The 25,742-nt window shown below is 37.0% G+C and overlaps 1 protein-coding gene across 1 annotated transcript in view; it reads right to left on the reverse strand.

The window, feature by feature from the left end:
* The window catches only part of BET1 (Bet1 golgi vesicular membrane trafficking protein), a 34,824-nt gene extending 17,304 nt beyond the window's left edge, over positions 1–17,520 (reverse strand). Inside the window, exons 1-3 of the mRNA XM_030857256.2 lie at positions 17,349–17,520; positions 12,894–13,018; positions 9,186–9,242 (exon numbers count right to left, since the gene is read on the reverse strand). Of these exons, the coding sequence (XP_030713116.1) occupies positions 9,186–9,242; positions 12,894–13,018; positions 17,349–17,367 (201 nt within the window). The 5' untranslated portion in view covers positions 17,368–17,520. The remainder of the gene's footprint in view (positions 1–9,185; positions 9,243–12,893; positions 13,019–17,348) is intronic.
* Between the last annotated feature and the right edge of the window lie 8,222 nt (positions 17,521–25,742).

The following is a 25,742-nucleotide window of genomic DNA, read 5'->3' on the forward strand; positions in this document are numbered from 1 at the left end:
AATTATACCCCAATAAACAGGTTAAAAAAAAGAAAAAAAATGTAAATGGACTAAATGCTCCCACCAAAAGACACAGATTGGCTGAATGGATACGAAAACAAGACCCATATATTTGCTGTCTACGAGACCCACTTTAGACCTAGAGACACATACAGACAGAAAGTAAGGGGATGGAAAAAGATATTCCATGCAAATGGAAACCAAAAGAAAGCTGGAGTAGCAATTCTCATATCACACAAAATAGACTTTAAAATAGAGACTATTAGAAGAGACAAAGAAGGACACTACATAACGATCAAGGGATCGATCCAAAAAGAAGATACAACAATTGTAAATATTTATGCACCCAACATAGCAGCACCTCAATACATAAGGCAAATACTAACAGCCATAAAAGGGGAAATCGACAGTAACACATTCATAGTAGGGGACTTTAACACCCCACTTTCACCAAAGGACAGATCATCCAAAATGAAAATAAAAAAGGAAACACAAGCTTTAAATGATACATTAAACAAGATGGACTTAATTGATAGTTATAGGACATTCCATCCAAAAACAACAGAATACACGTTTTTCTCTAGTGCTCATGGAGCATTCCCCAGGATAGATCATATCTTGGGTCACAAATCAAGCCTTGGTAAATTTAAGAAAACTGAAATTGTATCAAGTATCTTTTCCAACCACAAAGCCATGAGACCATATCAATTACAGGAAAAGATCTGTAAAAAATACAAACACATGGAGGCTAAACAATACACAACTTAATAACGAAGTGATCAGTGAAGAAATCAAAGAGGAAATAAAAAAATACCTAGAAACAAATGACAATGGAGACACGATGACCCAAAATCTATGGGATGCAGCAAAAGAGTTCTAAGAGGGAAGTTTATAGCTATACAATCCTACCTTAGGAAACAGGAAACATCTCGAATGAACAACCTAACCTTGCACCTAAAGCAATCAGAGAAAGAAGAACAAAAAAAAACCCAAAATTAGCAGAAGGAAAGAAATCATAAAAATCAGATCAGAAATAAATGAAAAAGAAATGAAGGAAACGATAGCAAAGATCAATAAAACTAAAAGGTGGTTCTTCAAGGAGATAAACAAAATTGATAAACCATTAGCCAGACTCATCAAGAAAAAGACGGAGAAGACTCAAATCAATAGAATTAGAAATGAAAAAGGAGAAGTAGCAACTGACACTGCAGAAATACAAAAGATCATGAGAGATTACTACAAGCAACTCTATGCCGATAAAATGGACAACCTGGAAGAAACGGACAAATTCTTAGAAAGGCACAACCTGCCAAGACTGAATCAGGAAGAAATAGAAAATACGAACAGACCAATCACAAGCACTGAAATTGAAACTGTGATTAAAAATCTTCCAACAAACAAAAGCCCAGGCCAGATGGCTTCACAGGCGAATTCTAGCAAACATTTAGTGAAGAGCTAACACCTATCCTTCTCAAACTGTTCCAAAATATAGCAGAGGGAGGAACACTCCCAAATTCCTTCTACGAGGCCACCATCACCTTGATACCAAAACCAGACAAGGATGTCACAAAGAAAGAAAACTACAGGCCGATATCACTGATGTACATAGCTGCAAAAATCCTCAACAAAATACTAGCAAACAGAATCCAACAGCACATTAAGAGGATCACACACCATGATCAAGTGGGGTTTATTCCGGGAATGCAAGGATTCTTCAATATACGCAAATCTATCAGTGAAATACACCATATTAACAAACTGAAGGAGAAAAACGATATGATCGTCTCAATAGATGCAGAGAAAGCTTTTGACAAAATTCAACACCCATTTATGATAAAAAGCTTGCAGAAAGTAGGCATAGAGGGAACTTTCCTCAACATAATAAAGGCATTATATGACAAGCCCACAGCCAACATCATCCTCAATGGTGAAAAACTGAAAGCATTTCCACTAAGATCAGGAACAAGACAAGGTTGCCCACTCTCACCACTCTTATTCAACATAGTTTTGGAAGTTTTAGCCACAGCAATCAGAGGAGAAAAGGAAATAAAAGGAATCCAAATCGGAAAAGAAGAAGTAAAGCTGTCACTGTTTGCAGATGACATGATACTATACATAGAGAATCCTAAAGATGCTACCAGAAAACTACCAGAGATAATCAACGAATTGGTGAAGTTGCAGGATACAAAATTAATGCACAGAAATCTCTTGCATTCCTATACACTAATGATGAAAAATCTGAAAGTGAAATCAAGAAAAAACTCCCATTTACCATTGCAACAAAAAGAATAAAATATCTAGGAATAAAACTACCTAAGGAGACAAAAGACCTGTATGCAGAAAATTATAAGACACTGATGAAAGAAATTAAAGATGATACAAATAGATGGAGAGATATACCATGTTCTTGGATTGGAAGAATCAACATTGTGAAAATGACTCTACGACCCAAAGCAATCTATAGATTCAATGCAATCCCTATCCAACTACCACTGGCATTTTTCACGGAACTAGAACGAAAAATTTCGCAATTTGTATGGAAACACAAAACACCCCGAATAGCCAAAGCAATCTTGAGAACAAAAAACGGAGCTGGAGGAATCAGGCACCCTGACTTCAGACTATACTACAAAGCTACAGTAATCAAGGCAGTATGATACTGGCACAGAAACAGAAAGATAGATCAATGGAACAGGATAGAAAGCCCAGAGATAAAACCACGCACATACGGTCACCTTATCTTTGATAAAGGAGGCAGGAATGTACAATGGAGAAAGGACAGCCTCTTCAATAAGTGGTGCTGGGAAATCTGGACAGGTACATATAAAAGTATCAGATCACTCCCTAACACCATACACAAAAATATGCTCAAAAGGGATTAAAGGCCTAAATGTAAGGCCAGAAACTATCAAATTCTTAGAGGAAAACATAAGCAGAACACTCTAAGACATAAATCACAGCAAGATCCTTTTTGACCCACCTCCTAGAGAAATGGAAATAAAAACAAAAATAAACAAATGGGACCTAACGAAACTTCAAAGCTTTTGCACAGCAAAGGAAACCATAAACAAGACCAAAAGACAACCCTCAGAATGGGAGAAAATATTTGCAAGTTAAGCAACTGACAAAGGAGTAATTTCCAAAAGTTACAAGCAGCTCATGCAGCTCAATAACAAAAAAACAAACAACCCAATCCAAAAATGGGCAGAAGCCCTAAATAGACATTTCTCCAAAGAAGATATACAGACTGCCAACAAAGACATGAAAGAATGCTCAACATCATTAATCATTAGAGAAATGCAAATCAAAACTACAATCAGATATCATCTCACACCAGTCAGAATGGCCATCATCAAAAAATCTAGAAACAATAAATGCTGGAGAGGGTGTGGAGAAAAGGGAACAGTCTTGCACTGCTGGTGGCAATGTGAATTGGTTCAGCTACTATGGAGAACAGTATGGAGGTTCCTTAAAAAAGTACAAATAGAACTACCATATGACCCAGCAATCCCACTACTGGGCACATAACCTGAGAAAACCAAAATTCAAAAAGAGTCATGTACCAAAATGTTCATAACAGCTCTATTTACAATAGCCCGGAGATGGAAACAACCTAAGGGCCCATCATCGAATGAATGGATAAAGAAGATGTGGCACATACAATGGAATATTACTCAGCCATAAAAAGAAACGAAATTGAGCTATTTGTAATGAGGTGGATAGACTTACAGTCTGTCATACAGAGTGAATTAAGTCAGAAAGAGAAAGATAAATACCGTATGCTAACACATATATATGGAACTTAAGAAAAAAAAAATGTCATGAAGAACCTAGGAGTAAGACAGGAATAAAGACACAGACCTACGGGAGAACGGACTTGAGGATATGGGGAGGGGGAAGGGTGAGCTGTGACAAAGCGAGAGAGAGGCATGGGCATACATACACTAACAAACGTAAGGTAGATAGCTAGTGGGAAGCAGCCGCATAGCACGGGGATATCAGCTCGGTGCTTTGTGACCGCTTGGAGGGGTGGGATAGGGAGGGTGGGAGGGAGGGAGACGCAAGAGGGAAGAGATATGGGAACATATGTATATGTACAAGTGATTCATTTTGTTATAAAGCAGAAATTAACACACCATTGTAAAGCAATTATACCCCAATAAACAGGTTAAAAAAAAGAAAAAAAATGTAAATGGACTAAATGCTCCCACCAAAAGACACAGATTGGCTGAATGGATACGAAAACAAGACCCATATATTTGCTGTCTACGAGACCCACTTTAGACCTAGAGACACATACAGACAGAAAGTAAGGGGATGGAAAAAGATATTCCATGCAAATGGAAACCAAAAGAAAGCTGGAGTAGCAATTCTCATATCACACAAAATAGACTTTAAAATAGAGACTATTAGAAGAGACAAAGAAGGACACTACATAACGATCAAGGGATCGATCCAAAAAGAAGATACAACAATTGTAAATATTTATGCACCCAACATAGCAGCACCTCAATACATAAGGCAAATACTAACAGCCATAAAAGGGGAAATCGACAGTAACACATTCATAGTAGGGGACTTTAACACCCCACTTTCACCAAAGGACAGATCATCCAAAATGAAAATAAAAAAGGAAACACAAGCTTTAAATGATACATTAAACAAGATGGACTTAATTGATAGTTATAGGACATTCCATCCAAAAACAACAGAATACACGTTTTTCTCTAGTGCTCATGGAGCATTCCCCAGGATAGATCATATCTTGGGTCACAAATCAAGCCTTGGTAAATTTAAGAAAACTGAAATTGTATCAAGTATCTTTTCCAACCACAAAGCCATGAGACCATATCAATTACAGGAAAAGATCTGTAAAAAATACAAACACATGGAGGCTAAACAATACACAACTTAATAACGAAGTGATCAGTGAAGAAATCAAAGAGGAAATAAAAAAATACCTAGAAACAAATGACAATGGAGACACGATGACCCAAAATCTATGGGATGCAGCAAAAGAGTTCTAAGAGGGAAGTTTATAGCTATACAATCCTACCTTAGGAAACAGGAAACATCTCGAATGAACAACCTAACCTTGCACCTAAAGCAATCAGAGAAAGAAGAACAAAAAAAAACCCAAAATTAGCAGAAGGAAAGAAATCATAAAAATCAGATCAGAAATAAATGAAAAAGAAATGAAGGAAACGATAGCAAAGATCAATAAAACTAAAAGGTGGTTCTTCAAGGAGATAAACAAAATTGATAAACCATTAGCCAGACTCATCAAGAAAAAGACGGAGAAGACTCAAATCAATAGAATTAGAAATGAAAAAGGAGAAGTAGCAACTGACACTGCAGAAATACAAAAGATCATGAGAGATTACTACAAGCAACTCTATGCCGATAAAATGGACAACCTGGAAGAAACGGACAAATTCTTAGAAAGGCACAACCTGCCAAGACTGAATCAGGAAGAAATAGAAAATACGAACAGACCAATGACAAGCACTGAAATTGAAACTGTGATTAAAAATCTTCCAACAAACAAAAGCCCAGGCCAGATGGCTTCACAGGCGAATTCTAGCAAACATTTAGTGAAGAGCTAACACCTATCCTTCTCAAACTGTTCCAAAATATAGCAGAGGGAGGAACACTCCCAAATTCCTTCTACGAGGCCACCATCACCTTGATACCAAAACCAGACAAGGATGTCACAAAGAAAGAAAACTACAGGCCGATATCACTGATGTACATAGCTGCAAAAATCCTCAACAAAATACTAGCAAACAGAATCCAACAGCACATTAAGAGGATCACACACCATGATCAAGTGGGGTTTATTCCGGGAATGCAAGGATTCTTCAATATACGCAAATCTATCAGTGAAATACACCATATTAACAAACTGAAGGAGAAAAACGATATGATCGTCTCAATAGATGCAGAGAAAGCTTTTGACAAAATTCAACACCCATTTATGATAAAAAGCTTGCAGAAAGTAGGCATAGAGGGAACTTTCCTCAACATAATAAAGGCATTATATGACAAGCCCACAGCCAACATCATCCTCAATGGTGAAAAACTGAAAGCATTTCCACTAAGATCAGGAACAAGACAAGGTTGCCCACTCTCACCACTCTTATTCAACATAGTTTTGGAAGTTTTAGCCACAGCAATCAGAGGAGAAAAGGAAATAAAAGGAATCCAAATCGGAAAAGAAGAAGTAAAGCTGTCACTGTTTGCAGATGACATGATACTATACATAGAGAATCCTAAAGATGCTACCAGAAAACTACCAGAGATAATCAACAAATTGGTAAAGTTGCAGGATACAAAATTAATGCACAGAAATCTCTTGCATTCCTATACACTAATGATGAAAAATCTGAAAGTGAAATCAAGAAAAAACTCCCATTTACCATTGCAACAAAAAGAATAAAATATCTAGGAATAAACCTACCTAAGGAGACAAAAGACCTATATGCAGAAAATTATAAGACACTGATGAAAGAAATTAAAGATGATACAAATAGATGGAGAGATATACCATGTTCTTGGATTGGAAGAATCAACATTGTGAAAATGACTCTACTACCCAAAGCAATCTATAGATTCAATGGAATCCCTATCAAACTACCACCGGCATTTTTCACAGAACTGGAACAAAAAATTTCACAATTTGTATGGAAACACAAAAGACCCCGAATAGCCAAAGCAATCTTAAGAACGAAAAACGGAGCTGGAGGAATCAGGCACCCTGACTTCAGACTATACTACAAAGCTACAGTTATCAAGACAGTATGGTACTGGCACAGAAACAGAAAGATAGGTCAATGGAACAGGATAGAAAGCCCAGAGATAAAACCACGCACATATGGTCACCTTATCTTTGATAAAGGAGGCAGGAATGTACAGTGGAGAAAGGACAGCCTCTTCAATAAATGGTGCTGGGAAAACGGGATAGGTACATGGAAAAGTATCAGATTAGATCACTCCCTAACACCATACACAAAAATAAGCTCAAAATGGATTAAAGACCTAAATGTAAGGCCAAAAACTATGAAACTCTTAGAGGAAAACATAAGCAGAACACTCTATGACATAAATCACAGCAAGATCCTTTTTGACCCACTTCCTAGAGAAATGGAAATAAAAACAAAAATAAACAAATGGGACCTAACGAAACTTCAAAGCTTTTGCACAGCAAAGGAAACCATAAACAAGACCAAAAGACAACCCTCAGAATGGGAGAAAATATTTGCAAGTTAAGCAACTGACAAAGGAGTAATTTCCAAAAGTTACAAGCAGCTCATGCAGCTCAATAACAAAAAAACAAACAACCCAATCCAAAAATGGACAGAAGCCCTAAATAGACATTTCTCCAAAGAAGATATACAGACTGCCAACAAAGACATGAAAGAATGCTCAACATCATTAATCATTAGAGAAATGCAAATCAAAACTACAATCAGATATCATCTCACACCAGTCAGAATGGCCATCATCAAAAAATCTAGAAACAATAAATGCTGGAGAGGGTGTGGAGAAAAGAGAACACTCTTGCACTGCCGGTGGCAATGTGAATTGGTTCAGCCACTATGGAGAACAGTATGGAGGTTCCTTAAAAAACTACAAATAGAACTACCATATGACCCAGCAATCCCACTACTGGGCATATACCCTGAGAAAACCAAAATTCAAAAAGAGTCATGTACCAAAATGTTCATTGCAGCTCTATTTACCCCGGAGATGGAAACAACCTAAGGGCCCATCATCGAATGAATGGATAAAGAAGATGTGGCACATATATACAATGGAATACTACTCAGCCATAAAAAGAAACGAAATTGAGCTATTTGTAATGAGATGGATGGACCTAGAGTCTGTCATACAGAGTGAATTAAGTCAGAAAGAGAAAGGCAAATACCATATGCTAACGCATATATATGGGATTTAAGAAAAAAAAATGTCATGAAGAACCGAGGGCTAAGACAGGAATAAAGACACAGACCTACTAGGGAATGGACTTGAGGATATGGAGAGGGGGAAGGGTGAGCTGTGACAAAGCGAGAGAGAGGCATGGGCATACATACACTAACAAACGTAAGGTAGATAGCTAGTGGGAAGCAGCCGCATAGCACAGGGAAATCAGCTGGGTGCTCTGTGACCGCCTGGAGGGGTGGGATCGGGAGGGTGGGAGGGAGGGAGACGCAAGAGGGAAGAGATATGGGAACATATGTATATATATAACTGATTCATTTTGTTGTGAAGCAGAAACTAAGACACCATTGTAAAGCAATTATACTCCAATAAAGATGTTAAAAAAAAAAGAATAAAAAAAGATGAGAGAACTAGGTATGGATTAAAAACACTGCATTTCCATAGAAATCTCAATATCCTGAGATGTAAGGCCCTGGCACAATGATAGCCTTTGCACAATTCAGGCTCTATGCAGTTCAAGAACTTTACATCTATAGTCTTCAGTGGGGTTATGCATCAGAATCACCTGGGATCCTTTTTTCAAAATACATATACCTAGGCCCCTTCCCCTAAAATTCTGAATCAGTATATTTAGAGTGAGGACCAGGCATAAATATTTTCAAAGTTCCGCAAGTGATTCTAACGTACAACTTTCACAAGGCGATTGCTTTCAGTGCAATATTCATTTTTGAACAGTACAATTTTAAAAGCATTTGAAGAAACTAGGGAAGGCCCAGAGTAATTTGACATACAAAATAAACACTGGAGAATGAAAAAAGCCTCTAACAAAAACAGGCATATATTACTGAGTTTGTTTAGACTAGAGATAAAAGGCTTGGGGATGTTACTATGGTCAAATCTTATTGACTTGTTCACAGTGATCTTTAGAAGATCAAGCAAAAGAAATAGGTTTACCTTAAGTAAAAGACATTTGGTTGGTTGGACATAAAGTGCTTTTGATTACTTGGCAGTCTATATCCAGAGATCTTTAAGAAGACTCAGAATAGTCATTTGTCCTGAGTTTTTAACAGTGTCTCTAAGCACAGGATTAAAGATAAATTGGCTTCCACCTCCTCCTCCTACTTGTATGTGTTAGGCAAGATGAAAATTGTAAAACTATGGCAAAAACGAATCTTAGAGGTATTCCAAACCAGATTTGAGAATATCAGATCAAGTTTCTTAAAGTTAAAATCATATTCACTTACCATTTCAGCTAATAATTTATTTTGATGTTTAACTTCATGGCCTATTTCAATGGAAAGCTATAAAGTAGAAAGAGTAAACATTATTACTTACATAAATGTTTTTAAGTGTTATAAAGTAAAAACAATAATGACATTCTAAACATAAACAGTTTCTCAAATAAAACTGTATTCTAAAAATATAAAATATACTCTCTTCTTTTGTTACTTTTCTCACTGAAATTAATGAAAAATAAATTTAGAATTTCTATTCCTTCCCAACTATGGACACTGTCTCCCTGTTCTTCATTTTGATTTCATCTTAATATTCAATTCCATCTTTTAATTTTGGTACATATTTCTCTCCGGTTCTCTTATCCTTGCATTCTTTTTTCTCTATACTGTTTACACAATAGCATTTGTTTGTATATTTCTTCATTTACCTTTTAAAAATGTATACAAGTTCCCATATTATCAATTCAAATCCAGATATAAGCAATATTTTCCTAATGAATGTAGCATTACTTTGAATAAACATCTAAACTAATTATTTCTTTAGATTCTAAAGGTGTTTTTCTTTAAAATATGATAATAAATTGGGAAAAAACCCTCAAAAGTTAGTGTTACCCACATCCTGAAGCTATGCACAAAAGAGGCTGAGTCTCAATGAAATACCATAAGTGAGTACAGCTGCTATTCAAACCAAAACCTATCTAATACTTTATACAACAAATTCATCAAAGGCTTCATTTCTAAGATATGTGAATAAACACACTACTACTAAATCTTGGAAACTACTAAAAATCTTGGCAAACCACTGTAAAATATTGTTCTCAACTTATTTTGTGTGGAAAGCATCTGGGGTAATAGTGATGCAAAACCATGCTAGAATTCTATAGATCAGAATGTGAGCTTTTTCCCCAAATTTAACAATACAGAGATAATAAAGCACCTATGAAACTAGACAGCCCAAATCACCTGTTTCTACAACTGTCATTCATGCCAGGGGAAGAAATTTACAGGAGAAAAAAGATTTCTTCTAACAAGAAGCCTAAATTATCAATATTGGAATTAAAAAAAATTGAATTCTTAATTTCCTCTGAATGTTGTATTTTTTATTTTTTTTTATTTGTTTACATCTTTATTGGAGTATAATTGCTTTACAATGGTGTCTTTGTTTCTGCTTTATAACAAAATGAATCAGGTATACATATACATATGTTCCCAAATCTCTTCCCTCTTGCGTCTCCCTCCCTCCCACCCTCCCTATCCCACCCCTCCAGGCGGTCACAGAGCACCGAGCTGATCTCCCTGTGCAATGCGGCTGCTTCCCACTAGCTATCTATTTTACGTTTGGTAGTGTATATATGTCCATGCCTCTCTCTCGCTTTGTCACAGCTTACCCTTCCCCCTCCTCATATCCTCAAGTCCATTCTCTAGTAGGTCTGTGTCTTTATTCCTGTCTTACCCCTAGGTTCTTCACGACATTTTCTTTTTTCTTAAATTCCATATATATATGTTAGCATACGGTATTTGTCTTTCTCTTTCTGACTTACTTCACTCTGTATGACAGACTCTAGGTCTATCCACCTCATTACAAATAGCTCAATTTCGTTTCTTTTTATGGCTGAGTAATATTCTATTGTATATATGTGCCACATCTTCTTTATCCATTCATCCGATGATGGACACTTAGGTTGTTTCCATCTCCGGGCTATTGTAAATAGAGCTGCAATGAACATTTTGGTACATGACTCTTTTTGAATTATGGTTTTCTCAGGATATATGCCCAGTAGTGGGACTGCTGGGTCATATGGTAGTTCTATTTGTAGTTTGTTAAGGAACCTCCAGACTGTTCTCCATAGTGGCTGTACCAATTCACATTCCCACCAGCAGTGCAAGAGTGTTCCCTTTTCTCCACACCCTCTCCAGCGTTTATTGTTTCTAGATTTTTTTGATGATGACCTGAATGTTGTATTTTTTAAATTATTAACATTATACAATATTGCTTAGTTTATAGATCAACTCCTTTTGATTTAATATGACCTTGAAAACAATACTCATTTCAGAATGTAACAGTCTCCAGGCTGAATATAATTCTATTTTCCAAAGACTAATCAGATAGCAGTTAGGTTTTGGCAGCATAAGCTTCCAGTGAATGCTCTATAAGTGTACTGTATGTTTATTTTAATGCGGAATCAATCACATACACTGTTAAAACCATCTTCTGGTAATCCTTTATTTAATATATATTAAGTCAATACCACTATAAGGAATTATGGTAAGTGCTATGTAGAATATAAAACTAAGTACAATAGAAAACCCTATTTCTGGTAAATTTCTTTTACATACAAATAATTCCAATGCAGATCATTATGCAATAAGTGCTACAGAAATGGTACAAATGGTCTTATGTTCATAAGGAAAAGGTTACTTTTATGTGGTGATCAGGAATGGCCTGGAGGAGAGAAGATGCAATGAGGTGGAGCCTTTCAGAAGGGCAAGACTTCAGCCAATGTCAGGAGGGAGAGGCAGTCTAAGGCAAAGTGATAGCATGCCCAAAGATACAGGAGTGGGAGAATGACAGCATGCGTAGGACACAAGGAGTACTTGAATTTGTCTGGCAGAAAGCATGTATACATTCTGGAGGTACAGGTGGTAAGGTCTGAAAAGCTGTGGACAATATTTGCAGAACCTATTTGATGGAACTATAGAGTGTGAACTTCATTTCTTACATCATGGGAGGCCACTGAAGACTTCTGGGAGCGAGGATGCAAATTAAAAAATACTCTAAAAAGATGACTGGTGACAAGGTGTAGCTCAGACCAAAACATGGGAAAAATTAGGAACAGATAGGTTAAAAGACTTTCCCAACAGTTCACCTAAGAAAACCGGGGGATAGTATTAGAAAGAGAAAGGTGGAAATAGGAACAGTAGGAAAAAAAGCACAGGACTTGGTGACTGACGTGAGGTACAAAGGCAGAAACATGAAAGACAGATTTGTAGCTTTTGAGACTAGAAGAAGAAAAGTCAGAAGATGAGCTGCTTGGGGGTGGAAGGTGGATTGCTCTGAGACATTAGTACAGACAACATACAGTATTTTAGATTTAACTACAAAAAAAAAATTCTGAAGTTAAAAACAAAACAAATATACCATATGTTTTGATTGGCCACATTTTCTAAACTTGTACTTAAATCATGTCTAAATTTTGAGTCATGTTGCTAAAACTTAATTGCTATTTCATTAGCCTTTGGAAAGTAGAATTGTAAAAGCCTGGAGACTGTTATATTTTGAAATGAGTATTGTTTTCAAGGTCATATTAAATCAAAAGTAGTTGATCTATGAACTAAGCAATTTTGTATAATGTGAATAATTTAGAAAATACAACATTTAGAGGAAATTAAGAATTAAATGATTTTTTTTAAAATTCCAATATTGATAATTTAGGCTTGTTAGAAGAAAGTTTTTTTCTCCTGGAAATTTCTTTCCCTGGCGTGAATGACAGTTGTAGAAAGTAGTTAGGTGATTTGGGCTATCTAGTTTCATAGGTGCTTTATTATCTCTGAATTGTTAAATTTGGGGAAAAAAAGCTCATATCACCAAACTACACTATTTTGTAACTGAATTCCTTAGTATGATACCAATAAAAGTATATATTTTATAAGTATAAAATATACATGTATATATAAATACACAAATTAAAAAGTATATAATATGTGCTTTATACTTACAGATTTTATAGCAGTTACTTTGTTTCTCAGACTTTCCGTGAGTCTCTCATTTTCTTCTTCACAGGCACTATACCCACTATTAGGATAGCCATAGTTCCCATAGTTGCCAGGAGGTACTCCTTCACCTGCAAGGATTAGAGTCACAAGCAGAGTTGCAGCAAAAACTTTTGAAACCTTGACAAGAAAGAACCGAAAAAGACCCCTGGAGGGCGTTGCAGACCACGTATGTCTATTATTCACACTCCAAATGAACTTTAAAAATTAATAACCAAATAGAGATTAGAACAATTCTAATACCCTCTCTTAAGCAAAGAATACTGAATTCAGTTCAAAACACATTTGTTGACTGCATATTGATTGCCCACAAGACACTAAAATAGGCACTGATATATAAGGAGATTCTGGACACATTTCCTGCTCCCTAGAACTACACAGTTTAAAAAAAAAATCTAAAAGTATCATAACATCAACTACCTATGGAAGAAGCTTGGCTATGAAGAGAAAGGCAGAAAGAGGATAATACAGCAGGATGAAGTTCATGGCAGAGGGAGGGTCCTTTACTAGCATCTCTTTCTTTTAAATAGAAAAGAGCTGGAATAACTTGGAGAATATTAGCTGAGATTTAAGAGAGGGACTCATTCATTCTTCAACAAATACTTGAGAAACTCCATGTATCAGATTCATTGTTCTTTCTAGGTGCCACTTTTTGGAGCTCACCTTCTAGGGAATAGCATTGGGATACAGGACTATAGTCCCAGCCACTGCCTAATATAGTATTTGATATTCATCAGGCAATCAAACAGGTAGAGTGAGCCTTGAACAGTGAATACATATACTAACATGTTGGAGGATTGAGAGAGGAAAGCATAGCTGACAGTGTTATCTAACCGCATTTTTTTTTTAAACTATTGACAATTTTCTCAGTAAAAAAGAGAAAAGCCTGTCTTTGAAGAATGGTGATCATTTGGGGGAATAAACAGTAAAGAGAATAATGGAGGAAAGTGACTAGGGTTATACAGGATTACTACAGGGATAAAGCAATCCTGCCTGAGGCAATATATTGTAGTGTGATTTTTCTCCAGAAGAACTCATCAGCCTAAGTTAGCCCATGAAACGCTGGATGGTTGGACTGATCAAGAGTTGGAGGTTTACAGTGTTGGGGCTGCTGAAGAACAGAGCCCCAAGAGGATGAGATTCCTTGCAAAAAGACTGGGTGAATATATGGATTATGGGGATTCAATTGGACAAGGACTGAAGTAGTGTTAACAGAAGCCTGAGAATATGGAGGAAAGGGATGATACAGAAACTAAAGGTCTCCATAAACTCAAAGAGTGGATGGAGTGGCAGTGACAGTAATATATGGAAGGGCCGGAAGTAGCAGGCAGCACTGGTTGTTGAAGAAAGGTCAAAGTGTGAATAGAAAGCTCTTTCAAGGCACAGCCAAATCTCACTTTCTCTAAAGAGCAAAACTCTCTCCTTTGAATTCTTACAGCTCTGACTATATGTAACACTAATATCACACTCTAGACTGCACTCCAAGGGCAGAAAGTAAATTTGTTCTGCTCGTGGCTATAGATCCCCCCACAAATATACACACACAGTAAGGCACACCCAGTAAATACTTGTAAATTAACTAATTAATGAACAGAATCTGAATTCACTGTTATTCAACTTTGAATGTGCCTGGCTTTGTCAGCAGTGGGGTCACAGGCTTCTTTGAGGACAGAGGCAGTGAGGCAGTGTCTCAACCTTCTTCTATATCCCCTGTACCTAATAAGTACTTTACACGCAGCAGACACACAATCTCCACCACCACAAAAACCACAACAAAATGCTAAACGAGTATGTTCCTGAGGAGAAGGAGTCGCTTTCCCCAAATTTTCCCTCAACTGCTGACACACTATCCACAAAGCTAAGTGTGCCATTATAAAAGTTAAGGACTCAGGTCACTAGACATAATATTTTCCTCCACTCAGTGATTAAAATCATCATTTAAACAATGCATTCTCACCCTATTCATCAATGATACTCTGTACAAACTCTAATAAGGACCAAAATCCTTACAGAAAAGAAAAATGTCTTCATATTTTATGTGACTAAGGTCCTAGAAATATAACGTTTGTCCAATAAGTCATTACTGACTGGATGAATTTAACCACTTGACAACCAAGGAATTCATTTCTAAATTAATGGCTATTTGTCTCACTTCCTTTATTGTTATTTTTCCCTATCTTAATTTTATTTTTAGAGTTCTTCAATACTGTCCCATTTATTAAAAGTGAAATTCTCAGAAGTATTTCAAGGCACATTTCTTCTATTAAAGAGTTAATCTTCCCTCACACCATCATTCACTACCAATATTAATTAATAAATGAATAAAATAAAATGTTAGGAGTTGTTATTCTTTGTGTGACTTAACTGCTATAAAAAGTTGTAGGAAAGCTAATGGGTGCCAAAGATGATCCTCAGACTTTGTCCATTAGACAAATGCTACTTTTGGATAGTTTCTATCAATAACTGAACCAAATCACCGAGAGGGACATGTGAAGTGTGGAAGCTTCTCCACATGAATATCTACTGATTCACGATCCCAGGTTTAAAGTTCCAGGTCAATACAGACTGATCCTTTAAAAAAAAAAAAAAAAGCTCTTGTCACATCATGTCACATCACACCAATGTAAATTACAGCAATTGATACATCACCTTTCCTCCTCTCAACTACAGGGGAGCTTAAAAACAAAAAACAAACAAACAAAAAACCACTCTATTCTAGAGATTGTAATTTCACTAGTCTGGGCTGGGGTCCGGGTATCAAAGCCCTAAAAGCTCTCCAGGTGATTCTAATGTACAGTCAGGGCTCAGAACCATCATTTCTCTAGTCCCTTTCCTGCAATTTATCATGGCACACTGCTGCACAAAAACATTCAAAGGGGCCAAAAGACCTACCAATGAGATCCAAATTCCTTGGCCTAGCACTCAAAGGTCTACACAATGTGGTTGGTTCTGGTTCTATGTCTCCTACTTCAACCAAATTGGCTTAATCATAATCCTTTAAAACACATCATTCATAATTCTAGATTCCAGCCCTACAACTATTTCTGGGGGGAAAGGGTCATCCTTCCAACTGGAAATTACCTCTCCTACACTTCATTATTTAAGCTTTAGTTCAAGTTCCTATGTCTCCACAAAGTACCAAGTGCTCTATCTGTGAAATCCCCGAGACATTCACTACCTGTAGAACTTATTTGGTATTTGGTTGTATAGCTACCGCCTTGTACTATAATTTATCTTTGTACATATTTCTACTCCTCAACTAGATTGGAAGCTTTGGGGAACACAAGCAGAGCTATAAACGACTGTATACCTAGAGCTTACTCAAGTACACAATACATGTTTGCTGTCATTAGTAATGATAAAAAGGAAAAACATTTAGGTATATAAAACTAACCTTGTTCAAAATGAGTTATATTTTTTCTCTACAATTTATTTGGCCAACTTTCCTTCTATGATCCAAGTATTCACAAAAACTACATTTTTCAAAAGCTGTTTCTCATACTACAATTTACTAATGAATGTACATGCCTAGAGTTACTAGCAACTTTCACTAACTTTAAATACCTGACACTTGAAAACTTTTTTTTCTTTTTCCATCTTATAAGAACTGAAAAAGGTAACATTATCTTTCTTCAATATTTCATATATTTTCTCAGGTATATTGTACACTGATTTGGCAGGTGTTTTCTTTTTCCCAATTATCTCTTAATAGTTTCAGAACCAGAAAATGCTGTTTTAATGGCTCTGTGTTATAATAGCCCATTATAAGTCCTTGTGCCTAATTTGTTCCTGCTGCTTGGTGAACCTGCTTCCTAAGCTAAAAGGTCAAGAACAAATGCTAAGTCACCAAGAATTACTACATTCTACCGTCTTACCAGTGGAACAAGGCTCAGATAAGAACTGTTCTGGGTAAAACGGCCTTTAACAGTAATGATACGTACGTTTACCTTTGTAACTCACTGTAACCAGGCTAATATGATTATTATTAGTGTGCTCTGCATGCAACACTCACTCTTCAAACTTCGCTTCTGAAGAAACTAACATCAGGTCCAATAAAAAGAAACCGAAGACAGCAATTTCCATAATCACGCTCAGACCACCAATAACACTAAAAGACTCATCACTGAGTTGGCACCCGTACATTCCTCACCTCCAGTCCTCCACTACTCTCTGTAAACCTACCATCCACACCTGGGACTGAACTAAACTTAAGGAACGCCCCAGGATCTCGGACAAATGGTGTGTTTCCACTTGGTATCGCCTTCAAAGACCCCTCTATACACCCTGCTCTCTGGTTCAGATTCCACAGACATGAAACAGATCCGATTTCCTTCCGCGTCCCCGCGCCCAGCACGGCCAGTTCTAGGGCCCCCGAACTTAGAATCTCAGCCCTCTTCTTACCCAGGCCTGCACGCCTCATCCTGCCAGAGGAGCGGGGGAAAAGGCGGGCGGAGGGGTGGGAAGACGCCAGGGGTCACCCGGACTGCGTCCTCAGTACCGGGGCCCGGCGAAAGAGCAACTTCTTCCCCTAAAGCGCCACGACATCAGAGTAGTCTAAACGTGGCGCTGGCTGATGGCGTCACCCAAGGCGCTTCTCGGCGCCCAGCGAGGCGGCCGCATGACCGAACTACATTCTGGGAAATGTAGTTCGCCGCCGAGGCCGGGAGTGTGGTAGGGGCGTGGGGGTGAACCAGGCTGGAGGAGCGGGCGGGGCTTCCGGAAAAGGGACGCGCGCTGCCCCGGTTCTGACTGCGAGCCTGGGACTATGGATCTCAACTGCGGCCTGGCTCTTTCTCTCAGCTGTCGGCCCCCGAGTTTAACGCTATACATCTGTCCCTCCCAGACCATGAGAGGATGGTTGACTTCTCTTTCCAGGTGCCGCCTTTCACTTCCTCTCACCTCGATTTAGTTCAGGTAAAGTCAAAGAAAACTTTATCCAAGTTTCTGATCTCACATATAAGTAATCTGAGACCCAGAGACGGGAAGGAAGAGTGTAGCCCATCGGTGCCGGGTCACCAGTGGTGTAGGGAAAACCAGGCCCCTTGCACTACGGCTGCTGCTCGGATTAAAACAGCCGATAAAAGTAACAGGGTCTCCTCGGAAGCACTGAAGACTTCGTTCCCTGTTTCCGAGTTTGTTGCATTTCTAGAAAGAACCGCGGCCATTAGCTGTTAAGGGCTCGAGGGACCCCTCAACTTCCTTCCACTTAGACCTTTTCAACTTACACAAAGGATACTGAAATACAGTTTACACAGGGTAATGTGCCAATTTAAACGGGGTGCTGGCGGGGGTGGAGTGGTACTGGAATCGAGATTAGTCCTAGAATTTCATTTTATCTCACAGGATTATCGTGAGGATTAAATGAGATAACTTTTTATAAAAAGAAGTCTGATACACAGTAGATGCTCAAAAACCACTGGATGCTTGCTTGCTGTTTTGTCGTCGCTGCTGTATAACAGTGGGATAATCGCCATACTATAGACTTCTGAGAATGCAATATCTGATCATTTAGTGTTCCCTCATAGTGTCTCAGTATGAACATTGACTATAGTAGTGTCAGAGTAAGTCTCTGCTCTAAGGTCGTTTTTGTAAAATACACACACCCAAAAAAACAATTTTTAATAAAAGTTATTAACCTGGGAAATAAGCTTAATCCAATAGCGTTTTGAGAGGAAAACAGTATTCATAAAAATAAACAACCATTCTCTAAAAACATGAGAATTAAATGAAGATTTTATCAGAAACAATTATTGCAAATAAACACTGACATTTCAATAAGAGAGATGATGGCATTTTATCTTACAATCTGTGACAGTTCTTTTGTAAGAAGTACACGTGTTCTATAAGCCAAACATGTCAGAAAAATCATCTTGCTTAAAGAAGGCTTTCTCATATTAATGTAATTTTTTAAAGCTAATGTTGAGTTTACCAAAACATCATTTAAATTACATATGTACTTATCCTTTTATAAACTACTTCCCCTACATGGTAGGGAGATATAATAATAAAATATAAAAGGGATAAAAAATAAAGTAATAAAGGGTACCAAGAATATAACTCAAAACAGGCAAAGCTGGTTTGTATTGAGCTTGTGACCCAAAAATCCAAATAGTTGCTTATCGCTTCTGTTGCCAGTCTCAAGTTAGGATAATCCTAGCTGAGAAGATTTTGCATGCAAAAGATGAAGTGGAAAAGATGCATTTAATACACAGAAAAATAGTTATTCAGTGGGACCACAGTTGACATAGAGACTAGAGAGAGTTCTCTTCACTTTTATCATTTTCTATTTTTCTTTTCCTTTTTAATAAAATCCCTAACTCTTCTTACTGAATGAAGACCAATAAAATTCTTAGAGATGAAGAGTATTTAGAACTTTTTTTCAATTCTCATAGGATAATTTCATAGAAAACATCTAATCTTTGGGGTCTCTAGGAAATGAATGATGAAAAATGACAATTAGTCTTTACTACTATTTCTTGTAGTAATTACAGAAACAAGAATACGAGCAGGAAATGTCTGAATCGTGGTGCAAAATTTGAAACTTTTCGTTTTCAAAACTGCCTAAATCAACATTAACAAAATTTCCAATCATGGAACAAATTCAGTGTATCAAGCATAATATTTGAAGGACATTTTATGTCCTTCTAAGTAAAGAAAAATAAAATTTTAAATTATTGACATGAATTTTACCCTTTAGATTGTTCAGTTTTAAATGCAAGCATGAGAGCATTTAACTCATATGTGAAATCACCAAAATCACACAGTTCGAATTTCATAGCTCATATGTGAGCATGTATAATATTTTGCAGAAACACTGCACAAAACTAATTCAACTGTTTTTATTCCAATCTTGATGTGCACCAGGTCTTGATAGTCTACCAAAACTTGGTCTTCATCTTATTGGTGAGTTAGGAGGGACTGAAAAGTAAAGTAATTACGGTTGCCCTATCTTTTCCTTTCCTTCGATGTCATCATTTTAAATATAACTGCCTAATACAAGGAAATAAGATGAGTAAGGAAGAATATAAGTTTCCTTGGATGTTTTCTTCTTTCTGCAGAAGAACTTCTGGTTCATGTGGTCTTTCAGGGCTGTCAGTGCCCGCACTTATTCAGTCACAGACTTAAAACACTTACCTTGTACTCACTTTGAGTTTTGCAGAACTTCCATGCATTATGTGTCCACTGGAATTCTGTGCTTGTGGAACATCACAAGTGTTACATGTGAATGGGGTGGCAATGAACAATAAACATGCATATTGCCATCTCCTCTGCTCATATGCATGCTCCACGGTTCCATTAGTTCAAAACAGTGAGTGCAGAGCATTAAACCAGGCAGGATGTTCTTCTAGCCAAGAGACCTATGCAACTGCAAAGATTGCAAACTGGTGAACTTGGCCCTGGGACACAGAGAGAAATCTTCCAAGGTAATGGGGACATAGTTGGTAGAGAAAAAGGAAGAAAGTGAGTGAATACAGAGGATATATATATCGACAGGGAGAGACTGATCAAGGTGAAATAACTGAGAGGTGAAATTCTCAGGGAAATAAGAAAATAGAGCATGCAGGTGCTGCCCCAAGCAGAAGGAAAGAAGAAGGAAGGGAAGAGGTTGTTAGTTGCACCATTTTCCCAAACCACCCGCCGAGTTGGTCTCAGTAAGTGGTTAATGAACCATAGATGAGTGAAATTCTTGTGACTTGGCATGTATAAGCAGTAGAAAAGTTTTTCTCAAGGCAGGCATGATCCCAGAAAACCTGAATGATAGGGTGTGATTGCAGGGATAAGGCTTTTTCTTGTGTTTAACTCCAAGACGTTTCACTCTTCCAGCAATTCAGATGTATTACTTAGACCTCATTCTGGGAAATGACTCCTTCCTTAATGTCAGTGAATCAGTAGCTTTGATTTTTTTTTTTTCTGAATATCTGGACCCATAGCAGAGCTAAATTTCAAACTGCACTTTGCATAGCCTGCCCTTTTAATATTCCAATTTTAGACAGATTTTTGACATTTATAAAACATTGTTTTAGGTTAAAGATGATACGTTTAATTTCCATTGCTTAGAAAATATTGGTGTTGTATGTTTTAAAAGGCTCTGCATTATGACTCAATGTTAGAAACCAGAATATCTAACTTACAAACTGTTTTAAAAGGTATTTTTAAATGAACAGTAAAGTTAACAATGAGTAAAGTTGGCATGATGTTATATTTCTTGCAGGACTTTTTGTTGTTTTGCATTTTGGGACAAGTAGGAAGACAGAATTTCAAGGTGGACATCGTGGATTACAATTGCACAAAGTAGAGCCTGGCTTCTTTGTGGAGAGTCCAGATGCAGCTGATTTTGTCCCTCTGGGGCTACGTGGTATCTTCTCTCAGCACCTCTCACCTACTTTACTCTTCTCTTTGAACGCTGGATTCCTATAACTGTTCCAGAATGAAAGCCTCGGCCCCATGTCTTGACCTTCCAGTTTGATCCGTGTAGCAAACCGTTTCCCAGTACGAGTTTTCTGGAAGAGAATTCTGATTTGTCAAACATGGGTAAGGGGTCCATCCCTGATTGGTCCAAGCAGCTGATGTTGAGTGATAGGGATTCCAGAACTTTGGGCAGAGCAGAGTCTCTAAATGGATGCAGGGGTAGGGGAAAAGGCTATTTCTTAGTACATTAAAGCATGTATGTGGTTTGAGTCCTTGCATAAAAGCTCTTGACCTCTGCTCTGAGCCATAAACAGATTTCATGCAATAGCTTAGGGCTCTGTGCTCACTCCCATCACTGAGGCCTTTATCACTATCATAAACCGGCCGTGAAAGTTATGGTTAGTTGGTTAGGGCAATGATTTGTATTCCTAACCCAGGTGTGTTTGGCCACGTGCCTTTACTCTTGTTTATTTTATTTTATTGAATTCTCTTTTTTGGGGTTAGAAAACCATTTTCTCTTGGGAGGCAAGGATAAAGACCTGATCTTGTTTGAAGCAGGTCTTTATGGGAGACGCTAGGAATTTGATTTCTTCTCTTGCCCCAGTATTTCCCCCTTGTTAAAAATTCTCTATAAATAGGGCCTCAAGGTCAAAAACATAATTTGAGCAATAACTGTTAGCAAGGAGTTGTGTGGAAATAAGAACTCTTACAGAGAAAATTAGGAAAATTGATTTCATAGGAGCAGGGGAGAGAGAATTTGCCTTCACAGCCTCAGCACTCAGACTGTAGTAGAGGGTTGATACAGCACTTCTGGGCATTTAGCATGCATGCCTATTCTAGGCTAGCATGAATTTTTATAGCTCAATTAGAAAGCTTTGAAAAGATTTAAAAAAGTGTTTTTAAATGATAATGTGTTACATAAATATTCATGGTTATGCAGTCCTCTGAAATCTGGACCACTTAGAACTTTTTTCCATTAAATAATGACCTTCTTTTTTTTTTGCATACAGGTGCCATTCATTAGAGGGACAGTGACCAATGACATCCATTACGCACGGCCATGAATATTTATCTAGTGCCTTATCCCTGTACCAGAGAGAATAGGAAAAGAGTTATGAAGAGGCTTTTCTTCCACACCAGATGACCAGTGTCCTTCCTCAGCTCAACTGAAAAAATTAAGTGGACTGGTCTTCAGGTGAGGCTTCATACCCCACTAATATTCTCCTGGGTGAGGGTTAACTTAACTGATGAAAGAAAGTACGTGACGGATTCTAATGCTAGTGGAATAATGGAGTAGTTTGCCAGGGTCTATTGATACAACTCTTTATCTAGAAGGCCTTAAGACAAGCTTAGTTCACAATTTTGCTTAGTATCTGTGTGACTTAAGAGTTACTCACAGGCAGCCCTCTGAAGAATTGTCAGTCTCTATACCAGCACTGTCCTTTCCCCTCTACTCCAAAACCAGCCAAGCTTACGCAGATGACACCACAATTGTAACTCAGTGAATGGATGTGAGAGAATTGGGACAGACAGTGAGTAGCCAGACATGTGTCATTTACCCACAGACGTTACTGACATCCTACTCTGTCACTCTAGGCCTGGCCCCTTTATTTCCAGTAACTTATTTCTACCATTCTTTTGAGCATTTCTGTTTGGATATCCTGCCATTATCTCAAACTCAGTCATTATCTTCCCCAAAGCAGTTTGCCTGTCTGATTTTCTACCCTTGTTACTGATATGATTAAGCCTCAAAACCTCTGAGTCAATATGACCTTTCCCCACTTTGCCAACACCATCAACCCAATGGCCAAGTCCTCTTGAAGTGTCTTTTTGATTTGCCCCTTTCTTTGCATTTCAAAACTAACGATATTATTAAAAGTTTCAAACACGCCAAATCTTGCTGGGGCTTCTTAATTTCCTCGCTTTCAGGTTCACTCCCCTCAAACACACCAGATTAAAATTTCCAGAACTCTAATCTTGCCTTATCACTATTTAATTAAATTAATTAATTTATTTTCTGGTCGCACCACGCAGCTTGTGGGATCTTAGTTCCCCGACCAGGGATTGAACCTGGGCCCCCTGCAGTGGAAGCACGGAGTCATAACCACTGGACCACCTGGGGATTCCCATCTTATCACTATCTAATGGCATTTGATGAATTCTGCAGGATTTATTGCGGGGGGGGGGGGGTGAAGAGTTATATTTTCGTTTCCCTGAAGTCATCTGGAGATGCCCCGAAGATGGTGTTTGTGTATGGTCTTCAGTAGTCACAGTTTTGAGGAAAACTTTAGTGGACATCTGAATCTTTCTTGCACTCTAAATTATTAGTGTTTTGTCATTCACATTTATATCTATACTTTAACGGTAATTAGTTTCGTGTATGGTATGAGATAGTAATCAAGTTGCATTTTTTTTTCCTGTATGGATACCCAAATTTTCCATTATCATTATTATTAAAAATACTGTTCTTTTCCCATCTCCCCCAGTTCTTTCTCATGAACCAAGTACCTCTACATCTGTTGCCTTTTTATAAGCTCTGTTTATTCCATTGGTCTATTCTTTTATCCTTGCTTCAGCAACTCACTCTTTTAAATAGCTTTATAATGACTTAGTAAAACAAGTCCTCCTACAATGCTCTTCTTTGTTGAGAATGTCTTAACTAAGACCCTTTTGTGTTTCCATGTAAGTTTTAGAAAAAGCTTGTCAAGTTTTACTTTTAAAAAAATCCTATTGCTATTTTGACTGGGCTTGCACTGCAGTAGGGGAACAATGATGTCTTTACAACATGGAGTTTTCCAATTCTTAAGCACAATGTATTTCTCTAATTCTATTGGGTTTCCTCAATTTCTCACAATAATGTTCTATAGTTTTCTGTGTAGAGGTCTTGCAAAATTTTTGCTAGATATATCCCTATGTATTGATATTTTTGATGTTATTATGAATAGTATATTTCTTAAGAATTTCTTCTAACTGTTGCTAGTATATAAAAATGAAATAAAAGTAAATTCTGATAGATTATCCACTGATTCAAGCAAGTTGTCTATAAAAAGTGGATAATTTTATTTCTTCATTTACAATCCCTAATCCTTTTTCTTTTTCTATTTTTTTCTTTATTGCACTGGTTAGGATCTCCAGCACAGTGTTGAACTTATGTCTAAAGTCAAGGTGATAACTTTCAGTATTATAACATTACATATAAATGTTTTCATAGATACTTTTTATAAATACTTTGTCAGATTCAAGAAGTTTATGTTCCTAGTTTGCCGAGACTTTTTTTTTAAGAATCATTAATGGTTATAGGATTTTATCATATTCTTTTTCTGAATCTTTTGAGATGATCAGCTTTTAAATTCTTCTTTTAATGTGGTGAATTAAATTAATTTTAAAATGTTAAACCAACTCTGCATTCCCAGAATGAACTCAATTTGATCATGATATAGTATTCTTTTTTCATATACTATTTACTTCAATTTGACAATAGTTGTTAAAAATTTATATATCTTTATTCATGAGAGAAACTTGCCTGTAATTTTCCTTTCTTGTAATGACTTGTCAGGTTTTAGAGTCAAGGTTATGCTAGCTTAATTCCTTACATAATTGGAAGAATTCATTGGTGAAGTCATTGGGATCTGATGATTTTTCACCTATTTTCTTGAAAATACTCTTTAGGGGTTACTAATGTATGGGTTCAATACCTGAATCACCTGTGGGTCTGTTTATATTGTCTTTTTTCTCTTTGTTTTTAGTCATAGGTCTTGTTTCTTAGCATCTCTGTTAACTCTTAATTGAATTGTAGAAAATATGTAATGTCACTTGATAAAATTTTAAATGTTTTTTACTGGGAAAAAAGCACACAAATTCAGCATTTTCCATCTCAGTATATGGTATGATGCATTTTCTGGTTTGTTCAATGCTTTTAAAGAACAAAATGAATTCTGCTTTGAAAAATGGGGCCTAAAGCATCAAAGATTTAGGTAAACAGATGAGAGTCTCAGTAAAAATTATAATGGAATGAGTTAGTATAAAGATAGAGCATGTCTATATATTATACATTTGAAAAGTAAAAGACCCATAAAATTGAAATCTGTACAGGTAAAATAAAACTGTTCTCAAACTGATGCACCACAAGTTTGTGAACTGGTTCTGTTACAAAAAGAATGGAGTGAAATTAGCAAGCTTTGCTTAAACTTTTAAAATCTAAATATAATAGAAATCCAGACCTTAAAAATGTATTTATTTTCTCTACCTTATGGTGAGTCTAACAGTTCTTTTAGGGACTAATTATAAAATGTTTCAAATAAATACAAAATAAAAAAACCTCTTTCATGAATATCCTTAAGGCAAAAGCATAGAGCAAAAGTAGTTATTTTTTTTTCCTATATGCCC

Source organism: Globicephala melas, chromosome 9 (genome assembly GCF_963455315.2).
Source record: "Globicephala melas chromosome 9, mGloMel1.2, whole genome shotgun sequence".
Lineage (NCBI taxonomy): Eukaryota > Metazoa > Chordata > Mammalia > Artiodactyla > Delphinidae > Globicephala > Globicephala melas.